General features: G+C 51.9%; 1 protein-coding gene across 1 annotated transcript; it reads right to left on the bottom strand.

The window, feature by feature from the left end:
- Positions 1 to 9,111: 9,111 nt before the first annotated feature.
- MCM5 (minichromosome maintenance complex component 5) lies at positions 9,112 to 18,029 on the bottom strand. The gene is made up of 16 exons (XM_082752045.1): positions 17,823 to 18,029; positions 17,359 to 17,485; positions 17,144 to 17,272; positions 16,527 to 16,699; positions 14,596 to 14,751; positions 14,064 to 14,230; positions 13,256 to 13,427; positions 12,997 to 13,108; positions 12,101 to 12,244; positions 11,923 to 11,988; positions 11,075 to 11,251; positions 10,502 to 10,614; positions 10,235 to 10,363; positions 9,859 to 10,001; positions 9,584 to 9,711; positions 9,112 to 9,432 (listed from the first exon to the last, which is right to left on the bottom strand). The coding sequence occupies exons 1-16, from the start codon at positions 17,987 to 17,989 to the stop codon at positions 9,331 to 9,333; spliced, it is 2,205 nt and encodes a 734-aa protein (XP_082608171.1). The 5' UTR covers positions 17,990 to 18,029; the 3' UTR covers positions 9,112 to 9,330.
- Between the last annotated feature and the right edge of the window lie 264 nt (positions 18,030 to 18,293).

Here is an 18,293-nt window from a genome sequence, read left to right as displayed (position 1 = left end):
AGTCTGCTGCAGGCATCAAGGCCAAGAGAAGAAAAGGAAGGTGTGGGGATTGGATGCTGGGGTGTTGGAGCTGAGCACAGCATGTCTCTGTGAAACAGTCAGCATTTCTCCGTTCCTCTCCTCAGAGCCAGCTGCGTGTTTTGTCTGAAACTGATCTCTCGTTTGAGCTACTTGAAAACAAGCACTGAGAAGTCCCTATTGTAAACGCCATAGAGAAACACAAAGGAGAGAGCCCAGAGTAAAAAATATTTCCATAATAAAACTGTCAAGGGGGAGAGAGAGGCTAGAAACCTTTGTAATGCCAAATAATTAAGTTAAGAACAGAGACGTCCCCTCCAAAGTGCTTGACATAAACTATCTCCTTAATGCTCTAATTGGAGAGGAGCAGCGCGGGGTGAGGTATGCGTGTGGACCAGGGGAGTGGGAATTTCAGTGTGGTGGCCTGGGGAAGAGAGCCCGGGAGATGCAGGCTTTGGGCACATGGCTTGAGCTCCTGCCAAGTTGCACAGAAATCCCCGCTCCCTCTCCAAATTAGACCCCTCCCGCACAGCCTGCAAGTGAGAGCAGCCAACACCGGACCACCCAGGGCAACGGGGAGGAGGCCAGCACAGATAAAGCAGAACCAGAGATGATGCAAGGCGAGGATGGATTGGGAAATAGAAACGTACTCTCCAGTAGACAAGGGAAAACAAAAAGAGCTCACTGATGATGGTGGAACGTGACCTCCGAGCTGTGATCCAGCCTGGAGTGGGAAGTCCCCATGGCACAGTTCTCTGTGCACGTACCCAACCTGGGATGGCACGCAGTGGGCCATCGCTGGCCTCTTGGCACTCACAGCATGGTGAGTCCTCAGCCAGGCTGTTTTCCACCCAACAGCAGTAGGTTGGCTCTGCCAAAGGCATCTGCCCTGCTGGGAGAACTGTCCCCGTGCTCACCTCTCAGTAAGAGTCTACCAAAAAGGAACAGATTGCAGTGTTGGGGTCCCAGCGTGTTTCTCAGTTAGGTGCTGAGAACCCTTCCCTTTCCTGTCGATCATTTAGGATTTAAACTTCTCAGCACTGGATTAGTGGCTGGTCCACATAATATCAGCCCTTTTCTGGTTCTGCATCACACAGACCTTTTCCTATCTGCACTGCTTTTACCAGAGGGCTGTCTCCCTGAGATGGTGAAGGATAATAGCAAGAGGTCACTAAAACCTGGTTTCCCTCTCTCCTTGTGCCCTTCAAGGCCACAGGAAGCCCTACCAAATAGATGTCAAATGCCAGGAGATTCAAGCCTATCTAGAGATAGGTGATGAGCTCCAGATCTGGATGGTCCTCTAGACTTGAAGAACTTCAGGTGGCCTTGGTTCCCTCCTTTGGGTTTGCAAAGACCATCCATAAAACAGGCACTGGAATACAGCCTAGGCTACTTATTCCTCTTCCTCGCTGCAGTTAGGGGAAGAAACCTATCCGACAGAGAAAAATCACTTCTGGTTCTGCTCTAGGAGCTGGATGAAGCAGTTTGTGCCCCCTGAAAGCCTCTCATGCACTTCATGGCTCAGAGGTAAGGCATGGATTATTGTGGGACTAGGAAGAAAATCCTTGTTTCTGAACAATTCACCTGCTGTTTTTTTTTTTCCCAGACGTTGTCGGATAAGTGCATCAAATGAAATAACAGATAAAACACAGACATGGAAACCAAGACAACCAAGAACTGATGGACTTCAAACGACAGAAATAACCCCAACAGATCAATACCAGGCCAGGCAACCCAGCAAAGCCTGCAGTCTGAAATAGTCCTCCATCGAATTGAGAGCAGAAGTCGCTCCCATTTCAGAAGCACTAGAGTCATTCGCATGCCAGGTATAAAATATAAACACCAGACACTTGGCATTGTGCAGCTACCTGACAAAGGCATTAAGTTACTTGGACTCACTTGAAGCACAGTCTTTTTATATTTTCAAAACACCAAGTTCCATGCAAGTATTCAGGCTACCATGGCAACGTCGTACATTTGTTCCTGAGTGTCATTTCCCATCGCAATTGTTGTTTTTTGGTGTATATTTTTTTTCCAGAACTTTGCCTGACTTCAAAACTTTGGTTGCTCAGGCAACATCTCTTTTTGAAGGGAAGTGATAGGCTGTGCCCCTCTGTGCCAAGGCAAGGGCTGTTCTTTGAAGACCGGCAGGCTACAGAAAGAGAGGAGGTGTTAGGGAGGCTAAAAAGATACCGGGAAAAGCAGGGCGAGAGGAAGCAGTGGTGCTGAGAAGTGGCTACAAAGGGGCAACACACGCCTTCGCATGAGGCAGGTGGGACGGGCTCTGAGTGGGAGGCTCCAGGCTTAGCACAGGCGAGCTGATGTGCCACATTACATCAGGGGGAATATTAAATGCGGTCCCAGCGAGGTAACGCTTTGTCTCTGATGTATCCCTCGAGGATCTTGTGGAGATGCATAGTCCTCACAAGACCTCCCCAAGGAAGGAATCTGTCACGGGGATGGTTTGACACAAGAAGCGACTGAGGCAGAGAGAGTTTGGATGAACTGTTGAAGGTCACGCAGTAAATTAGTGGCTCATATAGGAATAAGCCCCTGGAGGTGTTGTGTTTCATTTGTAAGATCATCATTCCTCTGATATTTAACTTACGCTTAAATAGAAACCCATTTACCTTCTGCAGAGAAGCACTGCAATCACTTTTTCTCTAGCTAACACATCACAGTCCTCACCTCTGCTATTTGTCAACGTATTTGGCCTGAAGTGCACCGAAGCAGGGACTCCTTTCTTTCCAGGCAGCAGGGCCCTGATCCACACCCTCCCTGAAACTGAAAAACAAGTAGTGGAGGAGGCCCCAAAGGGGGTGGCTAGGTGATTCAATGATGAGGACATGTATGGGATAAGGCTATGCATGTGCCATGGGAATGGAGGCAGCATACAGGGTGCAAGAAGACCAGAGCAGACCAGAGGTGGCAATAGGACAACAGCACGGGAGGAGTGCATAGCTGATACAGGGACTGAAAGTTGTACCTGGGACACCACACTGTCACAAACCGGTATCAAGCAGAAGTAGCTTTAATTTCATTAAAGCTGCTCAGAAGATGTAATTGAAGCAGCAGGAAATGCAGATCAGCCAGGCAAAACTCTTCAGAGCATCTTTAAGAGAGAAGACCTTACAAGTAATCTTTGCTGTAGAGAATTCACCTACCTCTTGCTGTGGGGCCCAGAACAGAACCCTTTACATCCTTTCTTACTTACCAGCAGCTGGCTTACATGCTAAAAACAAATCATCACTTCAATAGGGGTTCTCCCAAGCCCTTAGTTCATGCACTGCCTGTGAGCTAGCATCTTCCCTGACCTGCAGATTCACACTGTAGGTGCTGCTGGAAAGCAAAACCAGCGAGTACAATCAGGGTTGGTACCAGCTATGGCTTTTCCAGAGGGCATAGCTGATTCATTGGGCTCGCTCGCTATGTCTCCACTTTGCAGCCCGTGTCTCAGTGCCCCATTTCCAGCCTAATGATGACTCTGATGCCCGTGTATGGGTCACTGGAGATTAGGTTTTGATTTCTATCCATTTCAGCAATTCATAGCTGACTGCATGAGCAGAGACAAATAGAAACCTGCTGCCTGGATCACCACCTGCCTCTTTCGAATCTGGGTCAATGTAGCATTTAAAAATACAAACAGCCAACACAGCCCTGCCAGGCAGAAGTAAAAATGGTAAGCAAAGATGAGAAGTACTCTGGATGTCAAAAGAGAAACATACAGACGCAGGAGGCAGAAGGCTTTGTCTTTCTCCTGCGTTTGTTTTCAATGCTCCTTGCCCAAGGGCATTGAAATGTAATTGCCCCTTCCATGTTGATGGAGAAGACCAGAAATGGCCTATGGCCATCATATGTCTGGCAAGGATCTCCCCAGGGGCTGTATCCTCTGCATCCTGGGACACTTTCTTCTTCCAAGTGACCACAAAAGCAGCTTGTGGAGGGACTCCCATGGTGATAATATTTCTCTGATGATTTCCAGGGATTGCTTATTTCCACAGACTTCTCTTGTCCAGGCACAAGAGAACTTGACTACGGGGGGTTTTCCTCACCAGTTCTGGATGTCCAACTTCTTTGGGCATCTCAGCTCATTACTAGAGGTTTTGGCCAAGGTTATGAGATCCTAGGATAGTGCACTGTGCTCTCCCCTGGGTGAAGCAGAACATCCCTGGAGCACAGCTGCACCAGATGCAGAAGGAGGGGGAGACCCTTTAGCTCCTGACATACTCCAACACACAATGTTTGCTGTAGGGGCTGAGGAAACCTTCAGGACTTCTTCCCTGCTTGCCCATGCCAGCATGGGGGGATCGAGTCCTCTCCCATATTCAAGCATCTGAAAATTGCCTGGGACTCTCCTGTTCCCAAAGGCATGACATTCAGCTGCTGGATGGCCCAGAAAAAAACACCAAGCATCTTCTGTAAAATGTATCTGGACCTAAGCCATGTTAACCAAGAATTCTGCTCTCCCCTGTGGATACAACATCTGCCCATTGGAATAAACAGGAAACTATTTTATCCTCTGAGGAACAAGAAAGGTGAAGGGGTCACAACTGTAAATCGTGTGTCTCTGGGTTTGGGGCATTCAGCAAGAGCTACAAACAAATAGGTTTTCTGTTTTTTCTCATAGAGCAGGGAGTTAAACGCTGGGCTTCTCCCTCTGAGCTGGTCCTCTGACCTAATCCTACCCTTTTGTCCAGTGCAAAAGACAAAAGAGCAGACGTCCTGGTTTCCCCACTGAGATTGGATAGCATGCCATGGAGAATCACTGCGGCAACATGCTTGCCAGGTCACATGAAATACAGATGTGGATCTGCCTTGTCTGATTCTGCAGGACCACACGCGGCTGTGTTGTGGTGACCTGTCCACAAATAGGCAGACTTCTGCTACTCCACCTCCCTGCCAATTGATGATGCTCATCAGGAAAAACTCTGAGCTCTGTTGTCATCAGCCTTTATTGGCCACTTCAGAGTCTTTGTTTTTCACCCTTTTAGAAAGCAAACTAAGAAGGCTGTACATTAGATGAAGGCAGCCAGTGAGAATTTCTGCCCATGGGGTGCCCTGAAGTTGCTGGACTCCTTGGCCAGATCTCTGGGGCCTGTGTCTTGCAGGAGGTCAGGTGAGCTGGGCCTAAAGGAGCCTTCGACCCTCAACACCTCAAGTTTCAGTTCATCTCAATACTGGGGAAGCTTCGCCCTCTTTCCCTGTGATACATCTATTACTTGCATCAGCACCCCAACACAGTGCAGTAAAATGTTGGTGCAGCGTGGCGGTAGCAATGTTGCTGTGGAAACCATGATATTTTAATTGCCTGATTCAGGAGAAACCAGGTATTCAGGCATTGTGTAACAACAGCTCTACTGCCAAAAGATTTGGCATGCAAGACTCTGCCACAGACCAGCCTGTGAGAGCCATGTGGCACTAGGCAAGCTGTTCTCTCTTCATACCCTTCAGTTCTCCCCAGCCCAGGCCATCACCCTTTGCCGTCTGGGCCCCTACAGATGGCAAAGCAAACCTCCAGACTGGTGACAGCCTCTTGCACTCCATTTGGGCACAGCATCCTGGTCAGACCATCAGACACCTCCTCAACATGAAACACAAGTAGGTGGTAACTGAATCTTGACTGTGCTCCTTATTCTGACATGATGGTCTAGGATGGTGATATTGCCTGTATGCTAGATGACCCATCAACAGTCGCTCTAAAAAAAATGAAAAACATCTCAAGCAGTGTGCATTTAACTCCCTACTTCTATTGACTAAGGAGTCAATAGAGAGAATATTGACTAAGAACTCTTTAGTCAATAGAACTTCATTCTATGAAGTTCAACTTCAAGATCAGTTGAAGCCCACAAAGCACCAGGTGCAGCTTGAGACTTGACAGATTCCATCAGGTGAAGGTTTCCAGACAGGAAAGATGCCTACACATCTATTTATAGGTGTCTATTTATACCGCAGAGGTACTGGTTGCTGATGAGCGCACAGCATGTGGCCAGCTGTGGATAGACCTGCTTTCCACTGAGCAAGTATTTCATTGGTACTTTAATCAAAACAGGCAGATAATTCTGAGAGCCCAAAACTGTGGCACAAAAGGCACATAAATCAGGTATTTTCTGGCCATTCTGCCCAGAGATTTGTGCGCTTTCTTGCCAGATTTCCCAAGCAGCAGTCAGAGAAAAGAAAAAAGAAAAAAGAAAAAAAAAAAAAAAAGATTACTAACAAAAGGGCTGGTGAAGTGAGGTAAAGACCAGGGAGAGGACATGGAACAGTTTGGCCAGATGAAAGCTGAAGGGCAGGAGGAAAGCAATGGCCAAGAAGCAGCAGATGGTCCAGGGGACATTCTCTGATGCATGTCCCTTGGTGTCCCATTTCTACCAGAACGCCCTGAGAGCTGATCCAGGACATTATTACCCCAATGTCCTGCCTGCCTTTGAAGCTGGCAGACCTGAAAACAGAAGCAGGAGATGCATTGGGAGCTCTGCAAGGTGGCCAAGGACAGATTACTGTGGCCAGAAAGGTGAATGGGGGGATGGCCATGGAGGGAAAAAGAGAGCAAGCATGAGACATGAGGTGGGGTGGAGGAGGAGAAAATGGAGTAACTGGCATTGCTGGGAAAGACTCAGAGCAGAGGTGTGCAGGAAGCAGTGGGGAATATGTTGCAAATGGATAGGCAAAATGGGATGAAATGCAGTAGCAGGCACTTGTACATCATGGCTGTGGGACGATGAATGGTTTGGGATTTTGAGGGAACCCAGCCCAGCATTAGGGGATCACAGACTTACTCAGACCTCCAAAAGGGATGGAAACTCAGCACGATATGCTCCCCAGCAGACCACGTTGCAGGCACCCCAAGCTACAACACGTCCGTGACTTTCCATGGGGTCTTTGCTTGCTTGAGGTCAGTGCCTGGTAGACCAGGTCAGGTTGCTTCTCACGTTGCCCATATCAGCATATTGTGCTTGCCACTGTTTATCTCGCATCCCTGAGCAATGGCCCCTAGGGCTCTGCAGTTGGGTTTTGTTTTATTTTGTGGAGGAAGTGACACTCACAACACGCTCAGAGGTTATGTGGCTGCATTGCAACAGCTCTCATCTCACGCGGAGATGGAGCAGATCTGAGTGGTGCAGATGTGATGACTCAGCTGTGCTGGATTTTGCGGTAGTGGAGCTCCACCGACATTTCCCCAGAAATGTTCTGGTTAGCTTAGTGCAGGACAACAGGGAATTGAGCCTAGCGAAGCTGCCCCAGAGCCAGGAGCCCAAAGCAAGCCTTCAACAAAGCCCTTCTCCTCTGATACCGCATTGCAGCACAGGAGAGGGAGGATCTACACACCTCCTGTTTGGTGCCTATGATGCAGAAACACCCACCCGAGCTGGTTGCCCTGGCCTCCTCTCACAGTCAGCGGAGAGGAAACAAATGCTGTTAGGGCACAGCTCCTCTGGCCCAAAGAGGAGGACAAAGGGGACAAAGTCAGCTCTGTAGGCTAGGCGAAGGAATGCTACACTGCTGAGACACGAGGTGGCTAAGCTTGTCTGGTTTCACTTGTTCTGTTGGCCTTGGAGTGAAGAACAGGGGTTTTGGGCATCCAAGGACACCCGATGACTTTGTCCCAAGTCTCAGAGCACCAGAACATCAGTGATGGCTGAGAAGAATCACCTTCACCAGGAGCATGACCTGTCCTTATCAAGTAGCTAGAAGCTGAGGAAAGGTCTGGTCTTCTTCACCAGGGGGACCACTGAACCCTTATGAGGGTAGATACTCCCATGAATTACCACTCTACCTAAATGAGAACTGGTTTTCCCCCCCCAAATTTCCATCTGCAACATGAATTCAAAACAAGCCTTTACTAATCAGCAATCCTGAGTTTGAAGATAATGTCAAAGTTGTGCGTAGCCCAGCTCCGCTTCTTGTGATGGAGCTGCATACATTAATTGCTAAATAGCGTTGTTTCGAGCTGTATGTACACTTACATAACCTCGTACCATATAATCAACACATTTCGTAGCACGAAGAGATCAATCATTCTGATCCCCGTCACAGAAATACTCTCCCGCTCCGTATCATGTCATGAAAACAACCAAGAAGAAACAACAAAAAAGATTTATATGTGATCAACCTCCACACCTGCCACTACCAAAGAAGTGGTGGTGGTACTGGGGAGGGGTGGCAGGGGCTGCAGGATGTGTAGGACACACCTGCTACAGTGCTGTGTGGGCTACATACAGCATGTGGCTGGAAAATAACCATAATACTATGTTGTTTTGGGGCTGTGTTGGCTATTTGAGGGGACACAGTGCTTGAACAGGGCCATGAGAGCTTGTGAGGGAGGCAGAGTGCTTTCAACTGGACATTGTCAATTTGGGGGATGTTGGGCTCCAGGGGAGTTTACAGCCCTGTTACTCCCAGTTCTTCCTCCCTGAGGGACTGAAGCTCGGGATTTCTTCCACATGAGCTGTGCTTGGATGCAAAGTAAGGTAAAACAAAGGTGGCTGGGAGCATTGCACACCCCATGACCCTACAGCGAGGAATTGGGACAGCCTGGGACCCATCACTGCATGGAGCCTTTAGGACACCCTCCTCTCCTCTCCCATCCCATCCTCTGCAGGAGTCAGAAGTCTGAAAAAAAACAGCAGATAGAGAGCGGAAGACTGTTGCTCCGGTGGACAGCCAGCCCCACAAAGGCCAGTACAGCCTCAGAAGGGACACCCCAACGCCCCAGCCAGCTCTGGCCCCATCCCAAGAACACGATGTGCCTCTCCCAACACAGACACCAAAAAACACAAGGATGCTGTTGAGGCCCTGGAGGGTGCAGCCCAGCATCCTCAAGGCTCGAGTTCCCTCTGCTGGTTCTGAACACTTATTCCACTAAGGAAGCCTGTGTTGGATTTTTTTTTTCCCCTCTCCAGTCTAACGAGCTATGCAGAATAATGCATTTTGCCTCCTGAAACACTTAGAGAGGAAGGAGGGATGAGTGAACTGCAGCTTCGAAGCTCAAAAGAGCAGCTCATAAACCCTCAACCCCCATCCCACACCTCCCACACAGGGAGGATACATTTATTTTCTCTCTCCCTCCAGGCAACAAAGCAAGGGTACCAAGACCAGGTTTTATTTTTATACAAACTAAAAGCTCTTAGAGATTAAAGAAACACTGAAATGACAGAACAGTGAAGCATCCAAGGGGAAGCCTGGCTGCCCCAAACACTGGTTAAAGGGGCCCAAGGCTGTTTGGATCCCCAAGGAAAATCTTCCAGGCACCAGGGCTCCTGCCAGGCAGCCACCACCATCTCTTCCCTCCTGCGTGTGGGACTTGGGGTCAGGTCACTTGATGCGGTAGAGGACCTTGCGCTGCATGCGGTGCTGGATCTCCCCCCGCCTCATCATCAGCTGCAGCACCTTGTAGATGGCGTGCTCAGGGTATTTCTGGAGAAGGAGAGAGCAGGGTGAGAGAATCTGTCAGGGAAAAGCCCACCACAGCCCAGCAGGGAGCTGCCACAATGGCTAACGCCAGGCTGTGGTTTTCCCCAGGGCAGCAGCCTGGGGAGCCTGGTTTCATGGTCCAACCCCATCCCACCTGCCGCATGAAGTCCTGGACGATGCTGTGCTCTGACACCTGCGAGCCGATGGCGAAGCGGCGCTTGAGCTGCTTTTCGATGCGGGACAGCATCTCTTGGTCCTCCTGCGTCGTGAAGCCTTCCGCCCCTGGGGGGAGAGGTTGTGTGAGCTCTGTGCCACCCAGACATCAGTCTCTAATTCAAGAGTGCCCGTCTCCCATATCTCCTACCACACACGTACATCTCAGAGATCTTTAGGGAAACTGTAAATAAATGCAGCATCACCCATCCTCACCTGACAAGCTGCCCGACATGGCCGCATCAAGCGTGGACACCTGGAAGAGCCTCAGGGCCTCCTCAACATCTGCCTCAGTGGCAAAGGGCTGCAGCTTCATCTTGCTGAGGGACTCTGCAATGCGCACGATGGCCTCCAGCTGCCTGCAAGATGAGGGGGATGCTCCTTGCTTTCTACTGGGGCTCCAGGGGGTCTCCTTCCCACCACCACCCACCCCTCAAGGCACCCCCAGTGCTGTCCCATTCACAAGGGGCTCTCCCGAGCACCCCACTAACCCCCTAGCGTTATCCCAAGTGACACAAGGACTCGATCCCAACCCCATAGGTTTGGGTGGATGATGGCAGCCCTGGGTAGAGCCAGGCCCCGGGGTGCTCACCGGACAGTGATGGGGATGCTGGAGCGGCGGTCGCTCTCTTGCTCGTGCTGGCGGCTGCCGCTCCGCATCAGGATGTAGCGGTTCTTCAGCTTCTCCGCCGCTGCCGCCGACAGCCGGGGGCCACATTTCCTGCAGGAAGGGACAGGGGACATGGCACTGCCAGGAAGGTGCCTCTGGCAGGGTGTCCCTCGTGTGCCCAGAGCCAGGAGCTCGGCTGCCCCGCTGCGAGGCACGGCTTGAGCAGCACGGTGTGACCCAGGCACTCACGTGCGGCAGAAGGAGATGAGTTTCTTCAGCTTGTTCAGTTCGATCTCGCCCTCCACGGCCTGGGTCTGCGTCAAGGCGCTCACGTGTAAGGACATCACGTGCTTGGCCAACGTCTAGGAGAGTGGGGGGGTGGTCAGATAGCAGAAATCCTCCCTCTGACCTGACCACGGCATGGCACCCTCCCAAAAAACAGGGGGGCAGCTTGGCTTGGCTCAACACAGGGCCAGGGCAGCAGCTCAGTGACACGGCTGCTCAGAAACTCTGTCCCCATGAGGTAGAGGCTTGGCAGGAGGTAACAGTGCTTCAGAGGACCAAGGGGGACCAAGCTTTGCTGGCACTGCATAAAGCATCCCCATAAACCAGCCCAACAGCTATGCCTGGTTCTGGTGCTAGAGAGACACCAGGCTGAAGGCTGCCTTCTTCCATGCCAGCAAGGCAAGAGACCTTGCTTTGCTTCTTCCCCAGGTTCTCAGCCCCACACTACAGATATTTAAGTTCCCAGGTATTTGCCCTGCTGCTGCTCCCATTACACTGATGACACCGCAAGAGCCAGCACAGCATGCCCCAACCCACCACGTCTCGCTCCTCGTTGTGCTCATCCTTGACGATGAAGATCATGTCAAATCGGGACAGGATGGTAGGCATAAAGTCAATGTTCTCCTCGCCTTTGGTCTCATCCCAACGCCCGAAGACGGAGTTGGCAGCTGCAAGCACCGAGCAGCGGGAGTTCAGTGTGGTTGTGATGCCTGCCTGCAGGGAAAGAGAAATGGACAGGGTCAAGGTCACGTCCACAAAACAGCAGGGCTAGGAGGCTATGGACTCATAGGAAGAGCTCCAGAGCAGTTTTGTAAGGACTCATCCTCAAGCATTTAGATAAAGCCCTTTTAAGCAGCACCCAATTGCTCTGCAACGATGCCAACATTGGAGAGGGTGACCACAGGAGCTGCACGGGGCTGGACCCATGCATCCATCTGGAGGAAGACTGGCTTCTGCTGAGACTCGAGCACTGAATAACTTCATTTAAAACCTCACATCAAGGGTAGACATACAAGACTACCCTCAAGTTTGCAAGTGGAGCCAGAAACTGAGGTTAAGTGCTCCTGGGTGCTGAGGAACAGTGCCCAGGGTCTCACAAAGGGAAGGCAGAAGAAGATCTGATGGATGGGGTGGATGGATATATGCAGCTGAACATCTCTTTGTGGTTTTACAGGTTAGGAGGGGCAAGTAAGCTTGACCAGCAAGGACAAGTTGTGGTGGCTGTTCTACTACAAGTGAGTGCACAGCTCAGGAGTAAGCCAGAGGGAAGAGGAGGGAGAGAAGCTGCAAGAAAAGATGTTGGACAGTGGAAAAGAATTGAAACCCCAATTTAAGAGAAGGTCTGGCACCAGGATGCCAGGCAATTTCTGTAGAAGGCTTCTCACCTTGGCAATGGAGATGGTCTGCTGCTCCATGGCTTCGTGGATGGCCACGCGGTCATCCTCCCGCATCTTTTCACCCCAGGTGGAAAACAAGGTGGGAAGAGAAAATAAAATAAGAGCCGCTGTCAGTTACCTCCGGTGGCCTTCAGCTGAGCGCTGGGCCCCACGCACCCCACGTTACCTTGTCAAACTCATCGATGCACACCACTCCGCCGTCCGCCAGCACCATGGCTCCCCCCTCCATGAAGAAGCTCCTTGAGGATGGGTCGCGGATGACCGAGGCTGTCAGGCCAGCAGCGCTGCTGCCTTTCCCCGAGGTATATACCTGGGTGCATGGGATGAGGAAGGGGACAGCACATCAGCCACTGCACGACCCAGGAGCCCACGGCCACCACTGGGGAGCGAGACAGCTCTGCACCATAGCCAGAGGTGCTGGAGGAAGGGCAAAGCCCTGGGGGAAAACCCTTCAGCACATGCCAAAAGCACACAGAACAGGATTACTGTGCAGTCCCAAGCCTCGGATGAAGCAGTTTTGATGTACCCAAGGGCTTGTAGACACACAAACACAGGTATTAAGCACAGAGCACAGCGTGATTCATTGTTTGGTGGGCTGCTGCATTAGCTTTGTTTTCCCCCCCGAGGAAACAACGCAGTCAGAGGCTGACTTTAATGGAGGTTACAAGAAAACACAGCTGAAAATATAATTTCATGCCTGGGCTCAGGCTGGAGCTCCGTGCCTGAGACGCAGGCGGCTTCATTTGTCCTGGCCAGCCAGCCTCTCTGCTGATCAAGGCTCAAAACCAAACAGCAGCATGGGTCACGTCTTTGGATACTGCAAAGGGCCTGGCTCACATCGTAATGAAAGGCATTACCTGTTTCCCCTTCCCTCCCTCGCCTCCTGTCCTGTACCCCACCTTCTGCTAGCACCAGAAGCTGCAGTTTGCACCTCCACCAGCTTCTCTAGCTGGTGGAGGTATCTACTGACAGGTATCTGCTGGGACCATGGTCTGCAGTGCTACGCAGGGAGGAGTAGGAAAAAATGAGCTGCACCATAAGCAGAGACCTCAAATCACCTACCCCAATGGGCGAACACTTCTCTACGAACTTCAGCAGCTGGGATTTGGCCGTGCCAGGGTCACCCAGCATCAACAAGTTGATGTCTCCTCGGCGGGTCAGCCCATCCGGGAGCCTAGAGCAGCAGGGTTCAAAGATACAGAGGAGACATGGTGAGCCTTTATTTCAGTGCCAACACACTGCGACAAGTCGCGAGATGCTGGTGGCACTGCCTGAGAACTTTGCCAGGGCTCTGTGCCCTGAATGATTTTTTTCTCCCCACCTCTTGCGAGAGCCTCCAAACAAGAGGCAAGCAATGGCCTTCTTGATGTCGGCGCTGCCGTAGATGGAGGGTGCGATGCTCTTGGCTATCGTCTCGTAGATGTTGGGCATGGCAGCGAGGCAACGGAGCTCCTCCTCTTCCTGAGGGGTCACTGAGCCAGCAAAACTGTGTCCTACGTGGGGAAGGACAGAATGACGGTGAACAGATGGATGCTGTAAAGAAAGGGATGCTATTCCCCTCACCCCATCCACCGCGACCAAAAGTCCTTCTTGTATCACACCAAATGCCACCAGGTCTGAAGGGTGGAAGGAGCAAGCATTTGCTATCCCAGCAAGGTGTGCTCTGTGCTTCCAGGCTGGGTGAAGGAAGGAGAAAGAAAGAAGAAAAGCAAGGATATTGGGCAAAGCAGCTCAGAGGAACCAGAGGGAGAAATTAGAGTCAGGAGCACATTGTAAATGCATAGCTCAATTTTAACCATTGACTTCAGCCCAGATCCTCAGGGATGGCTTAGTGAATTCCCACTGAGATCAATAAGATGGAAGTACTTAAATACCCTGGAGGACTCAGGCTGAAGCCTCCTCATTTAATATCTCTGAAACAAAGTCACATAGGACACTTGAGTTTACAGCACCCAGGGTAAGCCAGACCTCCTGGACAGGGCTGAACCTTTCACTGCGTAAGCAAAAGAGAAGAACCCAGGCTGTGATTTCATACACATCTCGCTGAGGGACTGCCCTGTTCAGGAAGGGGGTTCTCCCAACACCAGGCTATCCCCAAAGACCAGACAGGTGCCAAAAGCAGCCCTCACCTGAGCCCTCTGTGTCCACCTGGATGCCCACCACGCGGATGTAAGCGCTTCGGATGCCCACGCCGACGTTGTCCCGACCCTTGTTCTTGCTCTGGGCAGATTTCTTGATGGAGTAAATGCCCATGATAGTGACTCTGTTCCCTGGGACAACTTTGTCACACAGGTACCTAAGAGAAGAAAGGTGAAAGCAAAAGATGGTGGTGAGGAAAAGGATGGCCCCACCAACAACCATCAGCCCCTCTGTTTCCACACCCAGAAGAATCTGGAGGCCCAGCACTCAGCAATGTGTGCTGCCAAAAGAGAAGTCAGGGCTAAATTGAGAAACGCCAAGGGAAGGACAAGCCAGTCTACAGCTCTTGACCCTGCTTGGTGAGGCTCCCATCTGAGGCTGGGGTTACACCACACGTGGTCCAGCCTGGCTGAGAAATGCCAGCCACGGGAGGAAGCAAACGAGCAGAGAGCAATGCCACCAAAAGTCACCCCAAGAGCATCACCAGCACGGCCACAGCCCTCGCAGAGCCCCTGCTGTTACCTGTCGCAGTACAGCTGCAGGTGCCGGGGCATCTCCCCGTGTGGCACGGCGTCGGGGGACTCCTGCAGCTTCAGGACCTGGAAGTCCACACACTTGCACTTATCTGGCATGATGAAATAAGGGTCCAGCGGGCACTTCGGGCGGCCGGCCTGTTCTCTGTGTGGAGAGATCGATCAGGAGAGTAAGCTGGGGGCTGGCACTTGTAGAAGGGACAGCAGTCACGGCCGAGAGCAGCCCACCTCTGCCAGGTCAGAAAGACACTGTCACCATAGGAAAGGCTCACCAAACCCTCTGTCTCTCCTCCAGCAGCTGCCAAAAGCAGGCACCGAGGTCAGAGCACCACAACAAGCCAAAGACACGGCGATGCTTCCCCTGCATACTCTCCCAGCCACCTCCCTCTCCCCTGCTAGCTACAAGCAAGGAGGGAGCTAATTCACTAATTACGCAGGAGATAACAGCATAGACTCAATGACTTGACAGGACATATTTCTTTATAACCTCGCACACGAGGCAAACGTTAAGTGGTTCCTGGTGAGAAAGCAATTAGCAGCGTGACAAGGCTGCTGTCAACCCGAGTCTCTCGAGACGCTGGCTCGGCGTAGCTACCTTGTGAGGCTACAGACTCCCAGGGACGAGGAGCACCTCTGCATCCTGCTGGCTCCTCAGCACGCTGCAGTCACTGCCTGACTCCAGGCAGGCAGCAGCAGGGTTTTTTGGATGAGACAAAGGAGGAAAACCCTGATGAGCGTCAGTCCCGCTGCACCAGAGCTGTGCCGACCAACTTGTGCAGCCAAGGACGGAGAGCCAGGAGTGATGTCTATCCCAAAGACCACTCAGGCTGTGTCAGAGATAAGGCAAAGGAAATAAATACTGGCAGGCACGAGTTCAAAGGCACAATCCGTCAGGCTCAGCTAGTGTGAGAGCTGCAGCACAGCGGCAGCCTAATGCTTGTGGTTCACGCAGGCATCAGAAGCTATAAAGCAGGATTTGGAAGTTAGTGGCGGAGCATCCTTACAGAATGTGATGAAAAGCCCACCAGGGAGGGGGAACGTGGAAGCAAGGAGTTTGAGTAAGATAAAAAACTTACTAAGGAAGCAAGGACAGGAGCTTAAAGCAGTATTATGGGGCAACTCGAGGCAGGAATGAACCTTTAGGTACAAAAGGCAATAGGGGAAAGCGAAGTTAGGCAGCAGATGGCTTAGGGAGTGATAACAAACAATCCCCGTCACAGGAGATTTTAGCACAGCCAGCCTCAGCAGAGAGCAAAGACAAAGCCACTACGAAATGTGGAAGGGGGACCTTCCGACAGCCACCAAAGCTGCTTCAGTAAGCCTGTGATAAGCAGAAGCCAGCACAGGAGCCTGACAAGCAGAAAGGGTTTTCGTTCATCTTGTTTGTTAATGGAAGAGATGAAAGTGTGAGAGTGAAAAGGGTGCGGGAGAGGTCAAGAAGGAAAGCCAAAAGCAAGCTTCTGTGTCTGTAGCAACAGGGATGCTGAATGCACAGGAAATACAGGTATATAAAGGATCTTGTCTTCTGCAAAACAGGAGCAAAACCCTGTGCAAAAGGAGCTGGAGGAAGAGATGCAGCTTTAGCAGTGTGCTGAAGTGAGATTTACACACATGTGAGAGGGCAGAGGCACCCTCTGCATTACTGCATGTGGAAGCCCTCACAAGATGCTTTGGAACAACCTACTGAGGGATTTATTGAACCTCTATTTTCAGGCTCTGGGTGATTTTATAGGAATAAGATCAATTAGGAAGTTGTGCTTGGAGACCAGTTGTGCTGGGACAGCAAGCCCTGAGAAACCACTCTGGTCTCAGAGCTGGCCCCACTTTGAGCAGGAGGCTGGACTAAAGACCTCCTGGGGTCCTTTCCTCTTGACTTTTCCCCCACCACCCTGCCACACACAGCCCCAGGTCAGTCCTTACGTATTGCATTTCCTAGGGAGAGAATACCCCTCGAGGCCCGGGCGCACGGCGATGTTGTTGATGGTGTTCCGGCAGCTGCGGCACTGGATGGCTATTTTGGTGGCTTTGGCTCGCACGGGGGTTGCTGCAATTACGATCCCGGGGATCTTCACAAGGTGGGACATCTGGTCGGACTGTAAGGGAAAAGGTGAAGGGGAGGTGAGAAAAATACTTGGAAGATGGATAGGCAAGTCAAGATGTCAAGGAAACATTTTTTTCTTGGATACACTCCCCACATTTATGGGACCATAGTACCAGAATAAAATAGCCTGTGCTTCTTGACAGCGTATCTTGCTGTATAGTAGTAGGATGTGGGTGCATGACTTAAATTGTTTGTTTTAAACCAGGAGAGGAAAGGACACTCACTATATGCAGAGCATCACTAACAGCAATGATGTCCCCATAGCAGGAATCGGGGATAACAGTCCCTTGCAGCCAGATTTAAGCTGCAAAAGTATCCTTGGCTTGTAAGTTAGCGTGCAACCCACATCCTGAATTACGCAATTAAGCATCAAAGGCTTCCCCTGCAATCACACAGGGGTGAGCCCTGCCACCCAGGCAGCAGCGGACCACCTCACCTTCAGGCTGCGGATGCTGGCTGCGTTGGCATCGGACCTGAGCATGACCTGGATGTCCTGGAGGGCTTCCTCCCCTGAAGGACGAGGACGGGTGACCTCATCTGCAACCTCTTTTGCTGCTTCTTCCAGCTAGGAACGGAACAGCTCGGCTATTAGGAGGGTGTCACGGCATGACGATGTCAGTGCACCAAGCCACCCAGCCCCTCCATCCTTACCAGCTGCAGGTGCTCCGCGGGCTGCTTGTACAGGTAGTCAGCGAGATCTTCATCGAAGCTGGCCAGGTCCTCCATCTCCACCTCCACCCAGTACTGGCCCAGGTTGTAGTGCCGTTTGAGCTCATCCCTGCGAGGCAGCAAGGGGGGAAGGTTTGCGGGGCAGGAAGCACCAGGAGGAACCCACAGGGACCTTGGGTGCAGAGCAGGCAGGCGCTGCTAAGAGGCTTCTGCTCGGAGGGGAGATGGGGAAAATAAAGGGAGAATTAAGGGAATCCTGCAGGGATTTGGGGAAACCTTTCACCCTAAAGGCTTTAAAACGTGGGAGTAAAGCAGGGACAGCAGCACTCGCAGTGACGCTGTGAGATACAGCGCTGATTCATTAAAAAAGCCATATATTTTTATAAAAAGCACATAGATATGGAATAATTATAATTATAGGGGAGCGCCAGGGGTTCCGCCAGCACCTGTATTTGAAGGTGAAGCCCGTCCGGTCCGTGCCCACGCGGTACTGCCGCAGGAACTCCTTGAAGCGCCGCTGCAGCTGGGATTTCCGCACCTGCCCCTCGTCGGCCGCCGGCTCGCCGCCGAAGCTGTCGCTGTAGTAGATGCCGGGCTCGTCGAAGCCCGACATGGCGCCCACCGGCCCCGAAAACCCCGCTCCCCGCGGTACCGCCGCGCCACGGCTGTTTCGCGGCAAAAAAAAAAAAAAGCGCGCGCCGCGGAGAGCTGGCGGGAACACGCCCCCGGCCTCCCGATTGGCCCGCCCGCGGCGCGCCGCCGCCTATTGGTCCGAGGCGCCCTCCCGCCCCGCCCTCGGCGGGAAGCGATTGGCCGCGGGTGCCGGGCGAGGTTTTGGCGCGAGAGGCTGGGGGAGAGGAGAGGGGGGAAGGCGAAATGGCGGACGGGCGGGACCATTGGCCCCGCTGGGGGGGGGA

The sequence above is a fragment of the Aythya marila genome (genome assembly GCF_965140915.1).
Source record: "Aythya marila genome assembly, chromosome: 1".
In the NCBI taxonomy this organism is placed as follows: domain Eukaryota; kingdom Metazoa; phylum Chordata; class Aves; order Anseriformes; family Anatidae; genus Aythya; species Aythya marila.
Note: the sequence above shows the minus strand (reverse complement) of the source record. Positions and strands in the feature narration are given on the sequence as shown.

Bases quoted from the DNA above. Each gene is read 5' to 3' on its own strand.
- MCM5 (XM_082752045.1), bottom strand. From the start codon at position 17,989: ATGTCGGGCTTCGACGAGCCCGGCATCTACTACAGCGACAGCTTCGGC. The intron at 13,428-14,063 runs GTGAGGGCTGCT...TTCCCCACGTAG, and splicing joins GGTGGACACAGAGGGCTCAG to GACACAGTTTTGCTGGCTCA. The intron at 13,109-13,255 runs GTGGGGAGAAAA...CTGCTGCTCTAG, and splicing joins TTTGGAGGCTCTCGCAAGAG to GCTCCCGGATGGGCTGACCC.